Below are 15,253 nucleotides of genomic sequence, written 5' to 3' on the forward strand. Positions count from 1 at the left end.
CCGGCAGCGCCAGATTAGTCCCGCGGCCGGCACTGCGCATGCGCCACTACGGCGGGACGGCGGGGCCAAAAGGGCGAGGGGGGCGGCGCTGGGAACGGACGCGCTCGATTCGAGGAGCCGGCTTCCGGTTGGAGGCCCCGCTCCCCGTCATCCTAGACGCAAGGGCTTTCCTCAGGCTGCGTCACGAATTGCTGTCGCTGACAGCCGCCGTCAAACTGAGACCCTAAGAGCCTTTCTTGGAGAAAAAAAGAAAAACAAACAAAAAACCCCCATAGAATTTAAGTTAAAGGAACAACAACAAAAGAAACGTCCGTTTCTGCTCAATACCACCACATCCAGTTTTACTCTTCCGGTGATGCTCATTTCCCACGCTCGTGGATCCGTCCACTGAGCCACGGGCCTGCGGGCTAATAATGTGAAGAAATAAGGTGAAGAAATAAACCAGGTTGACCCAGTCGATGCCCGCAGTGTAACAGCGGTAACTGTACAGCTGCTTTTAAAGTCGTGTCAGAATCCAGGACTATCGTGGCAGATTAAAAAAAAAAAAACCAGCCAAAACCAAACCCCGCTCAGCCTGTAACAGTGTTTTTTCCTCTAAAAGAGAACCGCTAAGTGCTGTTGATACCTGAAGATTTTGCTTAGATACCAGTACTGGAGCTTAAAATAAAACAAGAAATGCTCACCTGAAGATTGCTAATATTTATGAATGTATAGGTCTGGTGAAGTTTTTAAAAAGCCTGAAACAACTGGAGATAAACAACCTTTTTTTTTGCAATCAACAGAGGAAAAGCTCATCCAAAAGGGCAAATTTACTTGAATATTGCATATCCATACCTCCTCCTCAGTCCAAGCCATGCAGACACAGCAATGTGATAAGGGCATGGTCATACTAAAGAGATACCTGAAGAGGTCCTTGTAAAATTCGAATGTGTGAGCTTCTGGTAGCATTTGGAACAGGCTATCTGGGACAACCTTGGTCCACTCATTTATTAAAATATTCCCTACCATGCACTAAAAATGCTTAAAAATGCAACTGGCTTTTAAAAATGTGTGGGCATGATGCTCAATGATCGATTTTACTTGTTTCCCCGTCACACTGAGTGTAACTGAAAGCTATGCACAAGTATCTCCTGTATTGCTAATATTAATGGGAATTTCGTCTCCAGTTTCAATGAAAGCCTTTCTACGTGCAGAGCAAACCAGTGCCGATGGGCAAAGTAGATTCTCTATGAGGGATAACATTGTAACTAAACATTGTATTTTAATATTATATCTAAAAATCCAGGGAAATCTGACACTCAGACCTAGTTCCTGCCGGGCTGGAGGAGAGACGTATGGGGAGGAGGGTTTATAATGGTATATTTCTTTCCTATATTTATTACATGTGTGCTGCCTGCTCCCAAAAGTATCTTGATCATATGCCAGATATGGCACAAAACTTTACATTTGTTACAGGGTACTTTTTCTCCAGGCTCTATGTGGTGGTTTACAAGGGAGCATGGGGAAAGCGACACGCAAGAGATCAGCGGTGCTTGCGAGGTTATAGTAAATTGTTAGTAGATGGGGGATACGGCACCAGGGCTTCTGACTGCCTGTCGCCATTCATGATGGTTGCTATGGCCAAGCTTTCTCTGGTAAATCTACCTGCACTCCATTAACCAGGTTTAGACAACTAGGAAGCTAGTGCTTTTTCAAGTCATAGCTTAAGGAATTTGTATATTAACTGATTTTTTAAAAACATTTGCTTTTACTATTTACGTTTACCTTCCGGTCTCTTTGACAGATCTACAAGAAGAAAGAATAATAACCGTTTAGGGGATGAATGAAATTTATAGAACAACCAACTTAAAAAAATATTCTTACCCTCCCATTTTAATCCTTTTACAGCATTCATTACAAAATCATACTAAAAACGTATATAATCTAAAGTTGTTTCTGCTGCCTATTTAAATGCATGTTACATTTGAGTGATCATAATGTTCTACCTTTCCTTGGAAACTTGTAAAAGAATCAAGACAGTTTAAAAAAAGTCAAAAATTCAAATTTCATCGTGTTTTACCTCAACAGTTAAGAGACCTTGTAGGGAAATGTTCATCAGATGTGAACACTGAATTCGCTTGTGACTCAGGATGCTCCATAAATAGAACACATACTGATGTTGTATTTCAGCAGATGCAAATCATCTCCCTTTTTCATTATGCTATGTCAAAGCGTCCTGCCAAGATTTTTCACTGTTTGCAGGACTTTCCTGCTTGTTCGTTTAAAGGAGAAATGAAGAGCCCATGCTTGTGCTAGCTCCAATTCTAGACTAAATACAAGTAATGACTAAATAAAAAGAATTAGGAGTTAATTCTACTTAGCTAGAAAAGTTGAGGGATTTTTTTAGTCGGGCTGTTCAAAATCAGTTTTGTTTTTCCCTTTTCTTTCCACTATCTTATTTTAATGAGAACTTCACCTTCTGAAGAAAGGTCACCTGAAAAGATTCAAGTACTCCACCCTCTACAGTTAGCATCTTACTCATAAGAAAAATTCGTTTTGAACTTTCCAGCAGATTCCTTCAACAAAACCATGGAAGATAATGACATTTTTGAAGAAAAAACCTTCAGACTTGAGAAAAAAGTAACAATCACGAGGGAACTCCCACTCGGAATATTAAAAGAATATTTGCAGGCCATATTTAGAACAGGTTAATCTTTATGCTACAGGAAGTAAAAGCATCCTTCTGCATACTGCTGCATATTTCAAAATGCGCAACTATTTAATCTGTTAAATGCTAAGTAGCATTTTTCCACCAGCGTAAACATATTAATTGTTTCCTTCTCTGAAAATGGCAATAGCAATAGATATTACAATGACATGTAGCAGCCTAGGTCTCACTTTTAAAGTGCTGGGACACCTGCGTTGCCATAGGACACAGCCACTGCATTATTCCAGTTTGCTGAGATCCTGATAGCAATCTAACCTACCTAACACAGCTCAGCTGCTGTCCATTTACCTGCTTCTCAGCTGCAGCAGAAGGAACTGCGGGACGGACATAACCCAGCTTTGCTAAGAACATCTCTTCTCTCGGACTTCACTGTTCTGATAATTGACAAGTGCGTTATATATCCATTTTCCCCCTTAAGTAAAAGATCACTTGCAAGCTCAGACTCGTTTGTGAATGGGAAAGCCCGAGTACTTGTTAAAGCCTTTGGAACAATTTTCTTCTATTAAGAAGACACAGGAGTACCAATATGTACTTTGATAGTTTGTTTTCATTAGTATAATTACAATACATTCTGGACAGTTACAAAACCCAGGGAATCACGTTTTCTCCATAAATTTCTATTGCAAACTTAAAACATTTGGGTGCCTTTCCATTACTTCTGCACGCTTTTCCTATAATCTTAGTAAGGACGTCCAGTACAGCAACCAGTTTTTTTGTTTTGTTTCAGCAGCTTTTAGTTCTGCTTTGTGCCTCAGGCTTTGAAGCCCACCTTGAATGCTGGTTTAGCTGCTCAGTTAAAAGCCTGCAGCTAGTCTCTTTCATGTCACACCAATTCAATAGAGGACATTTCCAGTGGGACAGTTTAGAAAAGGTATATATGCAAAATGATTTCTGGGTCACTTAAAGCAATAGCACATAGTGTATTCCTAAAGTCAAGTCCTGCTGTAGATCACGAGGAGTTCAAATAAACTTAGTCAAGTATTTAAACTTTCAATTCAGGAGGAGAATTTGGCTCCACATAAGCTGATAGCATTGTTCAAAGATAGCAGTTTTCTCAAACAAAAAAGACTGCCCTTATTACGAGCCACCCGGCATGCTCAAGTACAAGAAACGTTCTCCTGCATAGCACTGTTAAAATGTAAAAACATCAGCTACTGAAACTAAAAACATTTTCAACCCACTTCCGATAAACTTTAAGTACATTGTACTTAGCTACTTTAAAACGCCTCTTTGCATCAGCAGGCGTGGCTACATATAGTTTCTACGTACAGACCTCTGAGTTACATGGTCTTGTATGTGGGAGCCCAACAGTGTATTTGCTCATTTCTAGAAAGTCAGGCCAGCAACATTCTGCTTCAGAGGAATGTATACCCTGCCTCTTCCGCCCCGGGACAAGTGATATGGCTCTGACCATAGGAGCTATACTGCAGACTAGCCAAGCATTTAAATAGTTGGCAAAAGTGTTGAAAGGCACATAGCTTGTCCTTAGCAATATTTCCCGGTTCCACTTGTGGTGCCCTTTGAGGAATTAATGTTGAGACATGCCTTGAAATAAAAAAACTAGTAAGAAAATGGAAGCCTCCCAGGAAAAAAAATTAGGTTGCTTTTTGTTGGTCTTTTTTTTTTTTAGCTTTAAGGTTTTCCTATTTCATGTTTTCCTCTACCTTTCCAGTGAAAATTAAGGAAGCTATGGATGCATGTTAACCATACATATGGACTTACTACTACTGGAATACCAGATGGTAGAGCCGCTGTAAACTGTTGCAAGTACTAAAAGCAATGCTTATAATGGTCTGTACAGCATCTGCAAATATTTACTTTGAAAAGAGATTAGTGTATTTCTCAGTTTTCTCAGCATTGCTTAGAAACGCTAAAAAGCTACAACAGCTAACTGCTACTCTACACCAGATCAATATACCCCAACAGATATTTAGGAATATATGTCATTATATTTAAAAATACCAAGTTCCTCTAAGCTGGTAAGCCTAGAAGATTTTACATAGAGTTAGAGATAAAATATTAAAAATTCTTGTTTCAACTCCACACACTTGACATCTGAATAGGAGCGATGTAATCATACTATTTATTCCATCAGTGAGACAAAATGTTGTATGGAACTAAATTTCTGAGATTTTAAATAGAAAGTCATTTAACTCATATATACACAAAGTGTTCTTTCCACAGATATTTACATGGCCAATATGTCAGAGGAGAACCACTATGACTAAGTCCCTACAAGTATAGCATCCTTTCTGAGCTATTCTCTCTGCTGAAAGAATTCACAGAAGCTCTGAAGTAAAATCTAGACAATTAAAGTTACCTATATTTCACAGTAGGTAAGGAAGCCATTAAATAATATTTCAGCATAAGGTTTCTGGAAACAGCTACACAGTAGAGTTCTACATCCACCCCTCTTTTCCAGCATTCATGGTGAAACTAAATCTCTTCTTAATTTACAAGAGAGATAACGGCATACGTAGAGATGTATGTGTATAATTGTAGTTCATCCTCCTCGGTAGAGGCTGGTCAGCCGTTCTAGTTCTTTGCAGTTATCCATGGACATGGAGTCTGCTTTCTTTCGGAGGCGGTCATCTCGATATACTTTTGCTGCATAAACTAAGTCTGTTTCTTTAATGAAAAAAAGAGAAAAGATTTTTCAGGTTAAAAACTGAATACTTTGCATGTGTTACATTCCTTCCCAGAACTGTCCAGGACACCTCAGGTTTAATCCCCACCCTTTTTTCCTTCTGTATGTTCTAACTACCCAGAGACACCACCTAAAGAGCACTGCTACAGCCTCCCTTTGCTGTGCCTTCACAAGCATTTCATCTTTTTGAGCAGGGAAAGTAGTAACAGCTTTCCAGCACCCTCACTTTTCATACAGCAGTACCTGATGAAAAAATCCAACCAACCAAACAAAAAAAACCCTACTGCTTCTGCCAGACCTCATTAAACAATCAAATAAATATAGGCCACACTCACTGATCTTGCATATTACTGACAGCTCTAGCATCTTCTCTGTGCCCAAAAATCCAGTCTGAATGTTAAGCCCATTACTTCAACTGATGCTGCTTCAGACTGCCAGTGTTCAGTGCTCTCTGTATTATTCTCGTGTTCAATAGTTTGACATTGCTAAGCATTTTAATTCTATAAAATCTTTTTCAGCCCTTCAACTCAAAATGGATTAGCAAGGCATTCTTAAATGTCAGTCAATGCTGGAAAGATTTTAACTGTCAAGGAGATCCAACACACAACAGGTATTTTAAATCCTTAAAACCACAAAATCAGCTATTTCTATAAATAAAGAATATCTATTAGGGGCCGTTTTCTCAAAATCAGATCAGGTAGTTCTCACAAACTGATAAATTGTAAATAGAAAACAACATGACAGCCACCACCTTCAGGTTATTTTTCTTCTTTATACTAGGGTCAGATGTTTCTCAAGTCACCACATTTTTTCCAGTAAATATGTACATAAGGAACCGTGGGCCTCTGCATTGTCCAGGACTACTCTGTTCATGCTTTAAAAAGTAAGCATGTCAAGAACAGATGCTGAAAAATGGAAAAGATATTCTTTGTCCTCTTGCCCTCCCCAGGCAGAAATTGCCTATCAACTAAACCTTTTCAAAGATATTTAGACCTTAAATATATTACACGAGACACAAATATAACATGCCAGTAAATCTAAGTGTAACGACTAGGCCAATGAAAGAAAACTGTCCTCCCAGATCTACAGTCTGCTGAAAAAATGTACAAATAGTATGTCCTGGATTATATCTTGTCTTTAATTTTTTGTTAGCAATGACAATAATTTTTGTAAATTATGTTATTATAAGATTACCAATCATTCATCTAGCAACCACTTGTAGATGAAAGATTAGGTATTCGTTTCATGAAAAGTGAACATATTTAAACATTTCAAGATGATCAAAAGACAACATAGCTGGAAAAATGCAAGGGTTGGTTTTTGGGGTTTTTTTGCTTATAAATTATACCCAAAAATTCTCTGATACTTTTCTCTATTTGAAAAATCTGGGAAAAATTATCCTGATCAAATCTAGTACTCTGGACGATAATCTGAAACTTTTCCCCCAAAGTACTGGTGTTTCTCTTGCACACATGAGACCCATCAGCACAGTTTTCTGACCACAGTCCTTTCCTGTGGGCAATTTGTAAAACTGTAGAGATTTACTTACGCATAAGCTATGTGCACTCACGAGTAAGGAGCATAAAGCCTCCAGGAAGCATTGCGCCTGCTACGTGTGGGCAACGCAGTTTGTATTTGTATATGTACAGGCCAACTGTAATGAAGGCGTGCAGTCCTGTTCGGGCATTTGACTAGCTGTGATGCTGGGCTGTCTTTTACAGCTGGGAGAAGATGAGGGGGCCATCTCAGCTGAACGGTTTGGCATCACTGGGCTGCAGAGCATAAAGTTGTGCAGGAACACACGATTCCACTCAGAGGAGAGCATTCTGTTTGCTTCTGCTCAGTTTACTGACAGTTCATGAATGAATTATTTATCCAGCAAGCTACTACTGAAGTTTACCAGCTGAAAAGTAGAAACCATCTGGTTTCAACACTGTTGTCATTTAGCAGCACTGTTCTCACAGAGCATGAAGGGCTCACAAAATGGTCACAGAAAACAGAATAATAGGTTAAAACTGATGATGGAGGTGGCTGATGCTATTCAGTATTCTTATGCTTTAATACTGAATTCTAGGTTTGCGAAAGAAAATAGGTTCTTGTATAATATGAAATTAGATTGGAAAAATAGATGGTAAACTAAAGAAAAAAATCCCATTTTTAAGGTCTGATATAGCCAAGGTACCAAGTCCAGGGAGAAAAATTATTCATCATTGTCAAATGATTAAGCACTGATTTACAGCCTATGATGTTTTACAGGATGTGCTGTGTGTCCTCGGTCACCTGGAAAAGCAGTGTTTATATGTACTGTGGTCCAAGGCAGATTGTTTTTTTCCTTCTCCAGAAACACCTATGTAAGCTTTTGTTTTATTTGTTTATTTATTTATATTAAAGCACCTAGGGAAACGAGGTACTGCCATGATAAAATAATGTGGAAGAGATTAGAATTCTTAGCTTTCATCCTTAACTTAGAGCAATTTCTTTCTCACTATCAATTCACTCTAGGTTTTAATTTTTCTGAGAAACGGTCACAGGTAACACAGTAGCAGGTTAAAATTGCTGATGATTTGCAGATGGTTGTTCGGTCACTGAGTAAAACACAGAAATTAAGTGACACTGGGGGCACTTTTAGAAGTGAGAAACAGTAGGGAACCTTACACTTGCTTTCTCATTCAGATATTTTAATAATACAAGCACTTCATTCTTGCCTGAGGCAATCTTTTTTTTTTATAGTGATGAATGCTTTCATGAAACTACACATATAACCAAACTTACTTTGTTGCCTCTCCTTCCAACAGTTATTACGAATGTTGGACACATAATCTTCTTCCACATTCTTTTCCACTTTCTGTAATGACACTCCTTTGTATTCATTTCTGAAGTCCTTGTTGACATAATAAACGACACCCAAGTTTTCTGTCTGCATTTTTATGGTCTGCCCTGTACTTCTGCAAAAAAGGAGGGAGGGGGAGAAAGAGACTAGATATTTTATTTTTTAACAACACAAATACACTTTTAAAAAATATTGTGATTACAGAAGAACAGCACATACTGAATTTGCCGTTTCAAGACAAGTAATGAAATGAACGGCTGTATACTCTGATGGAGAATAAAATTAATACATTTACCTGAACATTAAACTTCTGCTGCTTAAACCCATGATCTTGAAAAAAAGCCACTTTAGTAAGACACGTATTTCATACCCCTTTAGTCAAATATAAGCTTTGGCAATAGAAAATTACATTCAAACTCAACAGAAAGAAAAACAGGTCACTATTCTGTAGCAACCCAGTGCAGGCACCTCCATTCTAAAGTGTTTTCTGCCAGCCCTGACAAATCCATTTTCCTGCTGGCATTCTGTGGATTAAAAATCAAAGATTGTGCACAAACATTTTGGCAGAGAAGTGTTTATAAGCATCACAACAGCTTAGTTGCAGAGGGAAAAACATCACACTCCAGAAATAAAGAACTCTGAAAAATAAAAGAGGAGAAAAGAAACCTTTCTGTTGTGGGGCTGAAAGCAGTGCAAGAAACTAAGGACCATTTAAAACAGTTGTGGCGAGTGGGCTAAGTCTACTAGCCAGTTGCATGCTTGATTAAAGTTATTTATTTCTCTCAAGGAAAAAAGGTTTATATATCCCACTGTAAAAAACAGGTTAAGTTTCACTAGTAGAATTCTTTGCAAGAAAATGAAGATAAACTATTTTACCATCACCTAGAATGACGCAAAGACTAGACAATTGCCCCAGTCCTCCTCTAGTTCAAAACTTAAATAAGGATGAGAAAGTTGCTATCAAGTACTTCACTTGCTACAAGCACAGATTACCCCCTAAAAGAATAATGAGCCTTAGCAGGTTTCAGGGTTCAATTAAATATGCTGGAGATGCAAACACCTTTGCAGGATGCTACATTGCATGGACCCACTGCCTTGTGTTAGAAGACTTCCTAAACTCCAGGTATTGCTGACCTCTTTTCTCCATTACATTCTCACAGCACGTACTTTACTATCACTGACTTCAAGAAGTTAGTTAGAATTAGTTAGTTAGTTAGAATTAGAATCACTAACTTTCAAGTTTTGTTCTGTATTGTCTATACCTTCCCTCCCTTTCCTCACTGTGGGAAATCAAGGACCAACTGATGGAAGACTCAAAAATGCCTCTAAGTGGGAGAGGGTGATTACAACATCCTCCCCTGTTTTAAGCTAATGTAATCAAGTATTACTTACGATCTTGGGTATAAGGCGTAAGGAGGGTTAGATACCATCAGCTGGCTCAACAAAGAGACAAGGATCAACACAATAATAGGCATCAGCTGAATGAACATAGAGAAACCTCCCTAAGGAACAAAACAGATTCATGTATTTCATAAAACAGCATCAAGTAAACAGGTAAATTTGACAAGATTTAATGCCAAGTGTGACTTTCTGCTTTAAGCATCAAGAGATGCTAGGAAAACTATAACTGCAAACACTGTGGTGTTAACTTTCCAAGGCATGCACAATATTCATAGAGCGCTCAAGCTGCAGGACTTCATGGGTTAGCACGTAGCCACAAGCAATTACCAAATGAATAGCTGGACTCAGTTACATTGTATGCCATGATTTGGTCTCATCTATACAGTGATATGTAATCAATGATCTGGATGTGGGGATCGAGTGCACCCTCAGTAAATTTGCAGATGACACCAACCTGGGCAGAGTGTTGATCTGCTTTAGAGTAGGAAAGCTCTACAGAGGGATTGCGACAGGCTCGATCAATGGGCTGAGGCCAATTGTATGAGGTTAAACAAGACCAAGTGTCGGGTTCTGCACTTGGATCACAAGAACCCCACACAATGCTACAGGCTTGGGGAAGAGTGGCTGGAAATAGGACAACGAAGCTGGTGAAGGGTCTAGAGCACAAGTCTTATGAGGAGCAGCTGAGGGAGCTGGGGTTGTTTAGTCTGGAGAAGAGGAGGCTGAGGGAGACCTTATCACTCTCTACAACTACCTGAAAGGAGGTTGTAGTGAGGTGGGTGTTCATCTCTTCTCCCAAGTAACAAGTGATAGGACAAGAGGAAACGGCCTCAAGCTGCGCCAGGGGAGGTTTAGATTGGATATTAGGAAATCCTACTTCACTGAAAGGGTTGTCAGGGATTGGAACAGGCTGCCCAGGTTGGTGGTTGAGTCCCCATCCCTGGAGGTATTTAAAAGATGTTTGGATGTGGTGCTTAGGGACACGGTTTAGTGGTGAACTGGCAGCGTTAGGTTTATGGTTCGACTTGATGATCGTAAACGTCTTTTCCAATCTATACAATTTTGTGGATCTGTGTGATATGTAATTATAGAGGACTATATATAATTCATATAGATGAATATTGAGCCTTAAGTACAATTCTTAACTTAGCCCAAATAAATTTTTAAATGTAGACAAGGATCAGTGACCAGCATATTTAGGCTAATACTAGCAGTCACCAGTAAGATAACAGCATAGAAAATAGATTTACAAAACCAGCCTATTATCCTCTCAAATTTGCACGTCTACTTACCAAACAGTAAGAATACCACCTGTCAAAGTTTTAAAATATGTAACTGGCAAGTAAAAATCCTCCTCTACTGTACGGAGCTCCTGTGCAGTCACTTCACTGAAAGCAACTACCAGCAAACTTCACAATCCACAGATTAATGTTAATGGTGCTTAAACATACATCACCCCTCTCTTCCTCCCTCTCATGTCCACTCTGACGGTGCTGATTAGGATGACTGTAGCCAGCACGACCATTAGAAAATGAATGTACACTACCTAAGGAAAGAAATAGCCGCATACAAATAATGTAAAAAACCCCCTATTTAGAGGTCAATACAGCAGCAACAACATAAGGCTTTTAATATTACTGCACAATGACACATAAAAGATATCTTAAAATTTCAAAGTTTTTAAAAATAAATATTTTAAGCTCTAAGACAACTGATTTGTTATTTCATATACCGTAGAATCACCATAGTAACCCCAAAGAACTGAACTCATATTTTTGGGATTTAGCAACACTTAGGGGGAAAAATCAACTGTGATGCAAATTAAAGAGTTGAGGTCCAAGGCATGTTGAAGTAATTCTACTGGTTTGTAATGTCACAAACTCCAATGCCTCTCCGGGCAGTACCACTGTGTCCCCATGATTATACTGATATACACAAATACCTGTTGGAAAGGCCCCTCCAAAAAACATGTTGAATAGATCCTCTGGAGTAATATCTGCCTCACAACCTCTATGGAAGTTGAATCTACCGTTGCTAGGGTGATTGCATGTTTGCTCTTCACTGCCTGTAAGGTCATATTGCTTTCGTTTTTCTGGATTACTCAGCACAGCATACGCATTTCCGATTTCTGAAGCAAGAATAAAAAACAGCTCCCATAAATGAATGATAAGAGCTATTCTAGCATCAAAATTGCAATTTCAAAGTCAAGAATAGGCAGTGAATTATGCCCTCTATGTTACAAATCAACTGTAGCACAACAAGGTCCAGAAACATCTCTACTTTCCTTAGCATAGCTTCCACAAAGTTTCCCACCAATGCTATTCAAAGGCCTTTTATCCTGTTGACTGGGCAGAAAGCAGGAGAGCTTTGATCCTTTTTCTAGGGCAACACCTACACCTGTGGAAAAGTTCTCTCTCACTGCAATTACAAAAAAAAAAAAGCATCAAGCATTACAATGAAAACTTTGATGTGGGGTAATTGCGAAGTTCAGTTTGTTCTAGCAGCCTAGCTTAAAAACATCACAGACTTAGTAAGTTTTCTTTGGTTTCATTTAGTAAGTGGGGCCTTCTTCAAGTGCATCAACTTTATTGTCTACCAGAGTGCGAATGTATTTTTTTATATTCTTCTTAAGATATTTTATAGATTAAATTAATAAAAAAAAAGTTCTGCATGATGTAACATGAAGAGTACAACATGTGTGTGTGACAGGAACACATGTATTCCCCCAAGGTTGTCAGTATGTCCTCAATGTTTGGATTGCCCGGCCTGGGTGCTTGTCCCTGTTCATGCTACATTATCACAAATGAACAACTTCAATTTTGACAGTAGAAATGGAAAGACTGAGTTAGGTGAGCATGGAAAGAATCAGTGTGAAAAGACCACAATCTCCACTGACTTTACAAGCTTTGACCCTAGCTGCTCTGCACAGATCTACAGCTCTTGCAGATTGAAGGGAAATTTCTGTTGGCACTTGATGAACAACCTTCAGTCAGTCATATCTTCATTAAACCCTTTTTGCTTTTCTATTTTCTCTCTCCTCCAGGCCTCTCCAACAAAAGGCTTCTTTTGCAGCCAGCCAACACAAGGCACAGGGTTTATGGTTTTCAGTGTCGAGTGCTGTTATGACCAGCAGGTCAAGAGAAGTGATTCTGCCCCTCTACTCCGCTCTCATGAGACCCCACCTGGAGTGCTGCATCTGACTCTGGGGCCCTGAACATAAGAAGGACATAGACCTGTTGGAGCGAGTCCAGAGGAGGGCCACAAAGATGGTCAGAGGACTGGGGGCATATCTCCTACGAAGACAGGCTGAGAGAGTTGGGGTTGTTCAGTCTGGAGAAGAGAAGGCTCTGGGGAGACCTTACAGCAGCCTTCCAGTACCTGAAGGGGGCCTGCAGGAAAGCTGGAGAAGGACTTTTTACAAGGGCATGTAGCGATAGGACAAGGAGTAAGGCTTTAAACTGAAAGGGGGTAGATTTAGATTAGGCAGAAGGAAGAAATTCTTCACTAGGTGTGGGACTGGAACAGGTTGCCCAGAGAAGCTGTGGCTGCCCCGTCCCTGGGAGTGCTCAAGGCCAGGCTGGATGGGGCTTTGAGCAACCTGGTCTAATGGAAGGTGTCCCTGCCCATGGCTGGGGGGTTGGAACTAGATGATCTTTAAGGTCCCTTCCAACCCAAACCATTCTATGATTGTATGAAAAGCCATCAGTCATCAGAAGTATGTGAAAGGTGCAACACTGTAACGTCAACACAAGCAAATAACACTATGGCTCTGCATAAATTATGTTTTCAACATTATGCAATCTAAAAAAAAAGTTAGTCAGTCTTAGCTATGTGTCTTTTAAGATGCCCTTAGAAATAATCACTAGCAATCCTTTAAGTGGGGGGCAAAACCCAAAGAAATGAAGCCTGATAATTTGCACTGAGAGCATACGGACACCAGATATTGCTACAAGGTTCCTCTCTTACTCAGCATAGGGATAAAATTGGTAGCAAAAATTTAGATTTTCCCAACAACTAAGAATTAAGGGGGACATAAATCAGGTGACTGCACATAAAGTGAAGACATCATACTGTCATGGTAACATCAGCAATCTTTTCTATCTATTTCTTATTTGCTTTTGATTATTCGATGCTAATTCACCACAGATTTGCTTCAAATATAATTTTCTTTAAATAAAGACATAAAAAATGAAAAGAACTGCTCAAAAGTTTCAAATGAAAGATTTTTGATTAAATTGGTAAAAGAGATTCCAAAAGATTGAAAGCAATTATATTTGCACAAACTTTTTAATCTAAAATATAACCTCAGGGAGACTGCTTAATACAACAGAAAAGTAGTACTAGGTAGCTCAAAATCTAAGTACCTTGCCTAACATCAAACTCAATTCTGTCTTCTAATGCAACCTTTCCTTAAAATAAAGCATTATTATGAAATAAGAGCTATTATTATGAAACTCCTTTTCTCAGCTGGATGTTAGAAACTCCTCAGACACCTCTAAAGGCAAACTTAGTCATAAATTTACTCAGCCATATAAAAGATTACAATAATTTCACTGCAAGAAAAAATGCTAGGTTTCATTAAATAATTTGTGGTCAACTGGATTCCCCTACAAAATTTTCTGTTCATTTACTTATCAAGTTAAGAACCAGAAAGTGAAATTAAGCTGAAGAAATCAAACTTATACAAAGTGCTAGTGTTAAATGAAAGGTTAAATAACAAGAAACAGATTTCTTACATTTTAAAGATTACTTAAAATGCTATTAACAAGGAAGAATTATTTTATTCATAAGGCTGCAGACAATTTTATAAGAATAATATCTTTTTTAGATAAAGCCATCATATAGCTGTAATAAAATAATCATTAGCAATCAACTTTCCTGCTATGCTCTATCTACTTTTCATCTGGAATTGTTAATATATTATTATAATTACCCCTTGAAGTCTGTATCAGAAGTCTTGCTCAGGACTTTTTTTCTCTTTTTTTCCCCTTCCCCAATTTAGAGTTTTATCTGATTGATTTTTTCAAATGTCTGCATGTAAATCTCACACAGGAAAAAAATAAAAAAAGATGTACCACAATCAGATTGTTTATGTGTGCATTTCTTACAGGTTCACATTTTTCTTCATGTGTGTCTGAGATAAAGGTGTAGTTTTCTTTAAAAAGCTTTTCCTCAACAATTTGCCTGGTGCAAGGGCTAAGCTTGGCAGACTTAGATCAGGTAAAGTCACATTGTAAATTTTACCTATGAAATGGCCAAAGGCAATTATTAATAAGGCCATGTTTGAACCCAAGTGTTTTTGTGTGGAAAAAAGTAGTAAAACTACATACATACAAGGAATTCTAAGGAAAAGGTAACTTAGTGTGGCATGTAATTTGGTAAAAACTGCATTTTGCTATCAAGTATTACCTTTATTTTTCAAGCTCAAGTATAGCAAAGATTCAAGATAGTAAGGTTCACAGAATCACAGAATCACAGGTTGGAAGGGACCTCAGGGATCATCTAGTCCAACCTTTCTGGGAAGAGTGCAGTCTAGGCAAGACGGCCCAGCACCCTGTCCAGCCGAATCTTGGTGTCCAACGTGGCCGAGTCAACCACTTCCCTGGGGAGATTATTCCAATGGTTGACTGTCCTCAATGTGAAAAATTTTCCTCTGATGTCCAATTGG

The 15,253-nt window shown here is 38.8% G+C and overlaps 1 protein-coding gene across 7 annotated transcripts in view; it reads right to left on the bottom strand.

The window, feature by feature from the left end:
• Positions 1 to 3,234: 3,234 nt before the first annotated feature.
• DNAJB14 (DnaJ heat shock protein family (Hsp40) member B14) overlaps positions 3,235 to 15,253 on the bottom strand; it is a 34,803-nt gene continuing 22,784 nt past the window's right edge. For 2 of the 7 annotated variants that reach the window (XM_064450004.1, XM_064450005.1), the window contains 5 exons: positions 11,528 to 11,713; positions 11,037 to 11,131; positions 9,577 to 9,686; positions 8,127 to 8,299; positions 3,235 to 5,335 (listed from right to left, as the gene is read on the bottom strand). In XM_064450004.1, coding sequence (XP_064306074.1) covers positions 5,211 to 5,335; positions 8,127 to 8,299; positions 9,577 to 9,686; positions 11,037 to 11,131; positions 11,528 to 11,713 — 689 coding nt within the window. In that variant the 3' untranslated portion in view covers positions 3,235 to 5,210. The other 5 variants (XM_064450006.1, XM_064450007.1, XM_064450008.1 and 2 more) reach the window with 5 other exon arrangements.

This window comes from Phalacrocorax carbo, chromosome 4, assembly GCF_963921805.1.
Source record: "Phalacrocorax carbo chromosome 4, bPhaCar2.1, whole genome shotgun sequence".
NCBI classification, from domain to species: Eukaryota; Metazoa; Chordata; class Aves; order Suliformes; family Phalacrocoracidae; genus Phalacrocorax; species Phalacrocorax carbo.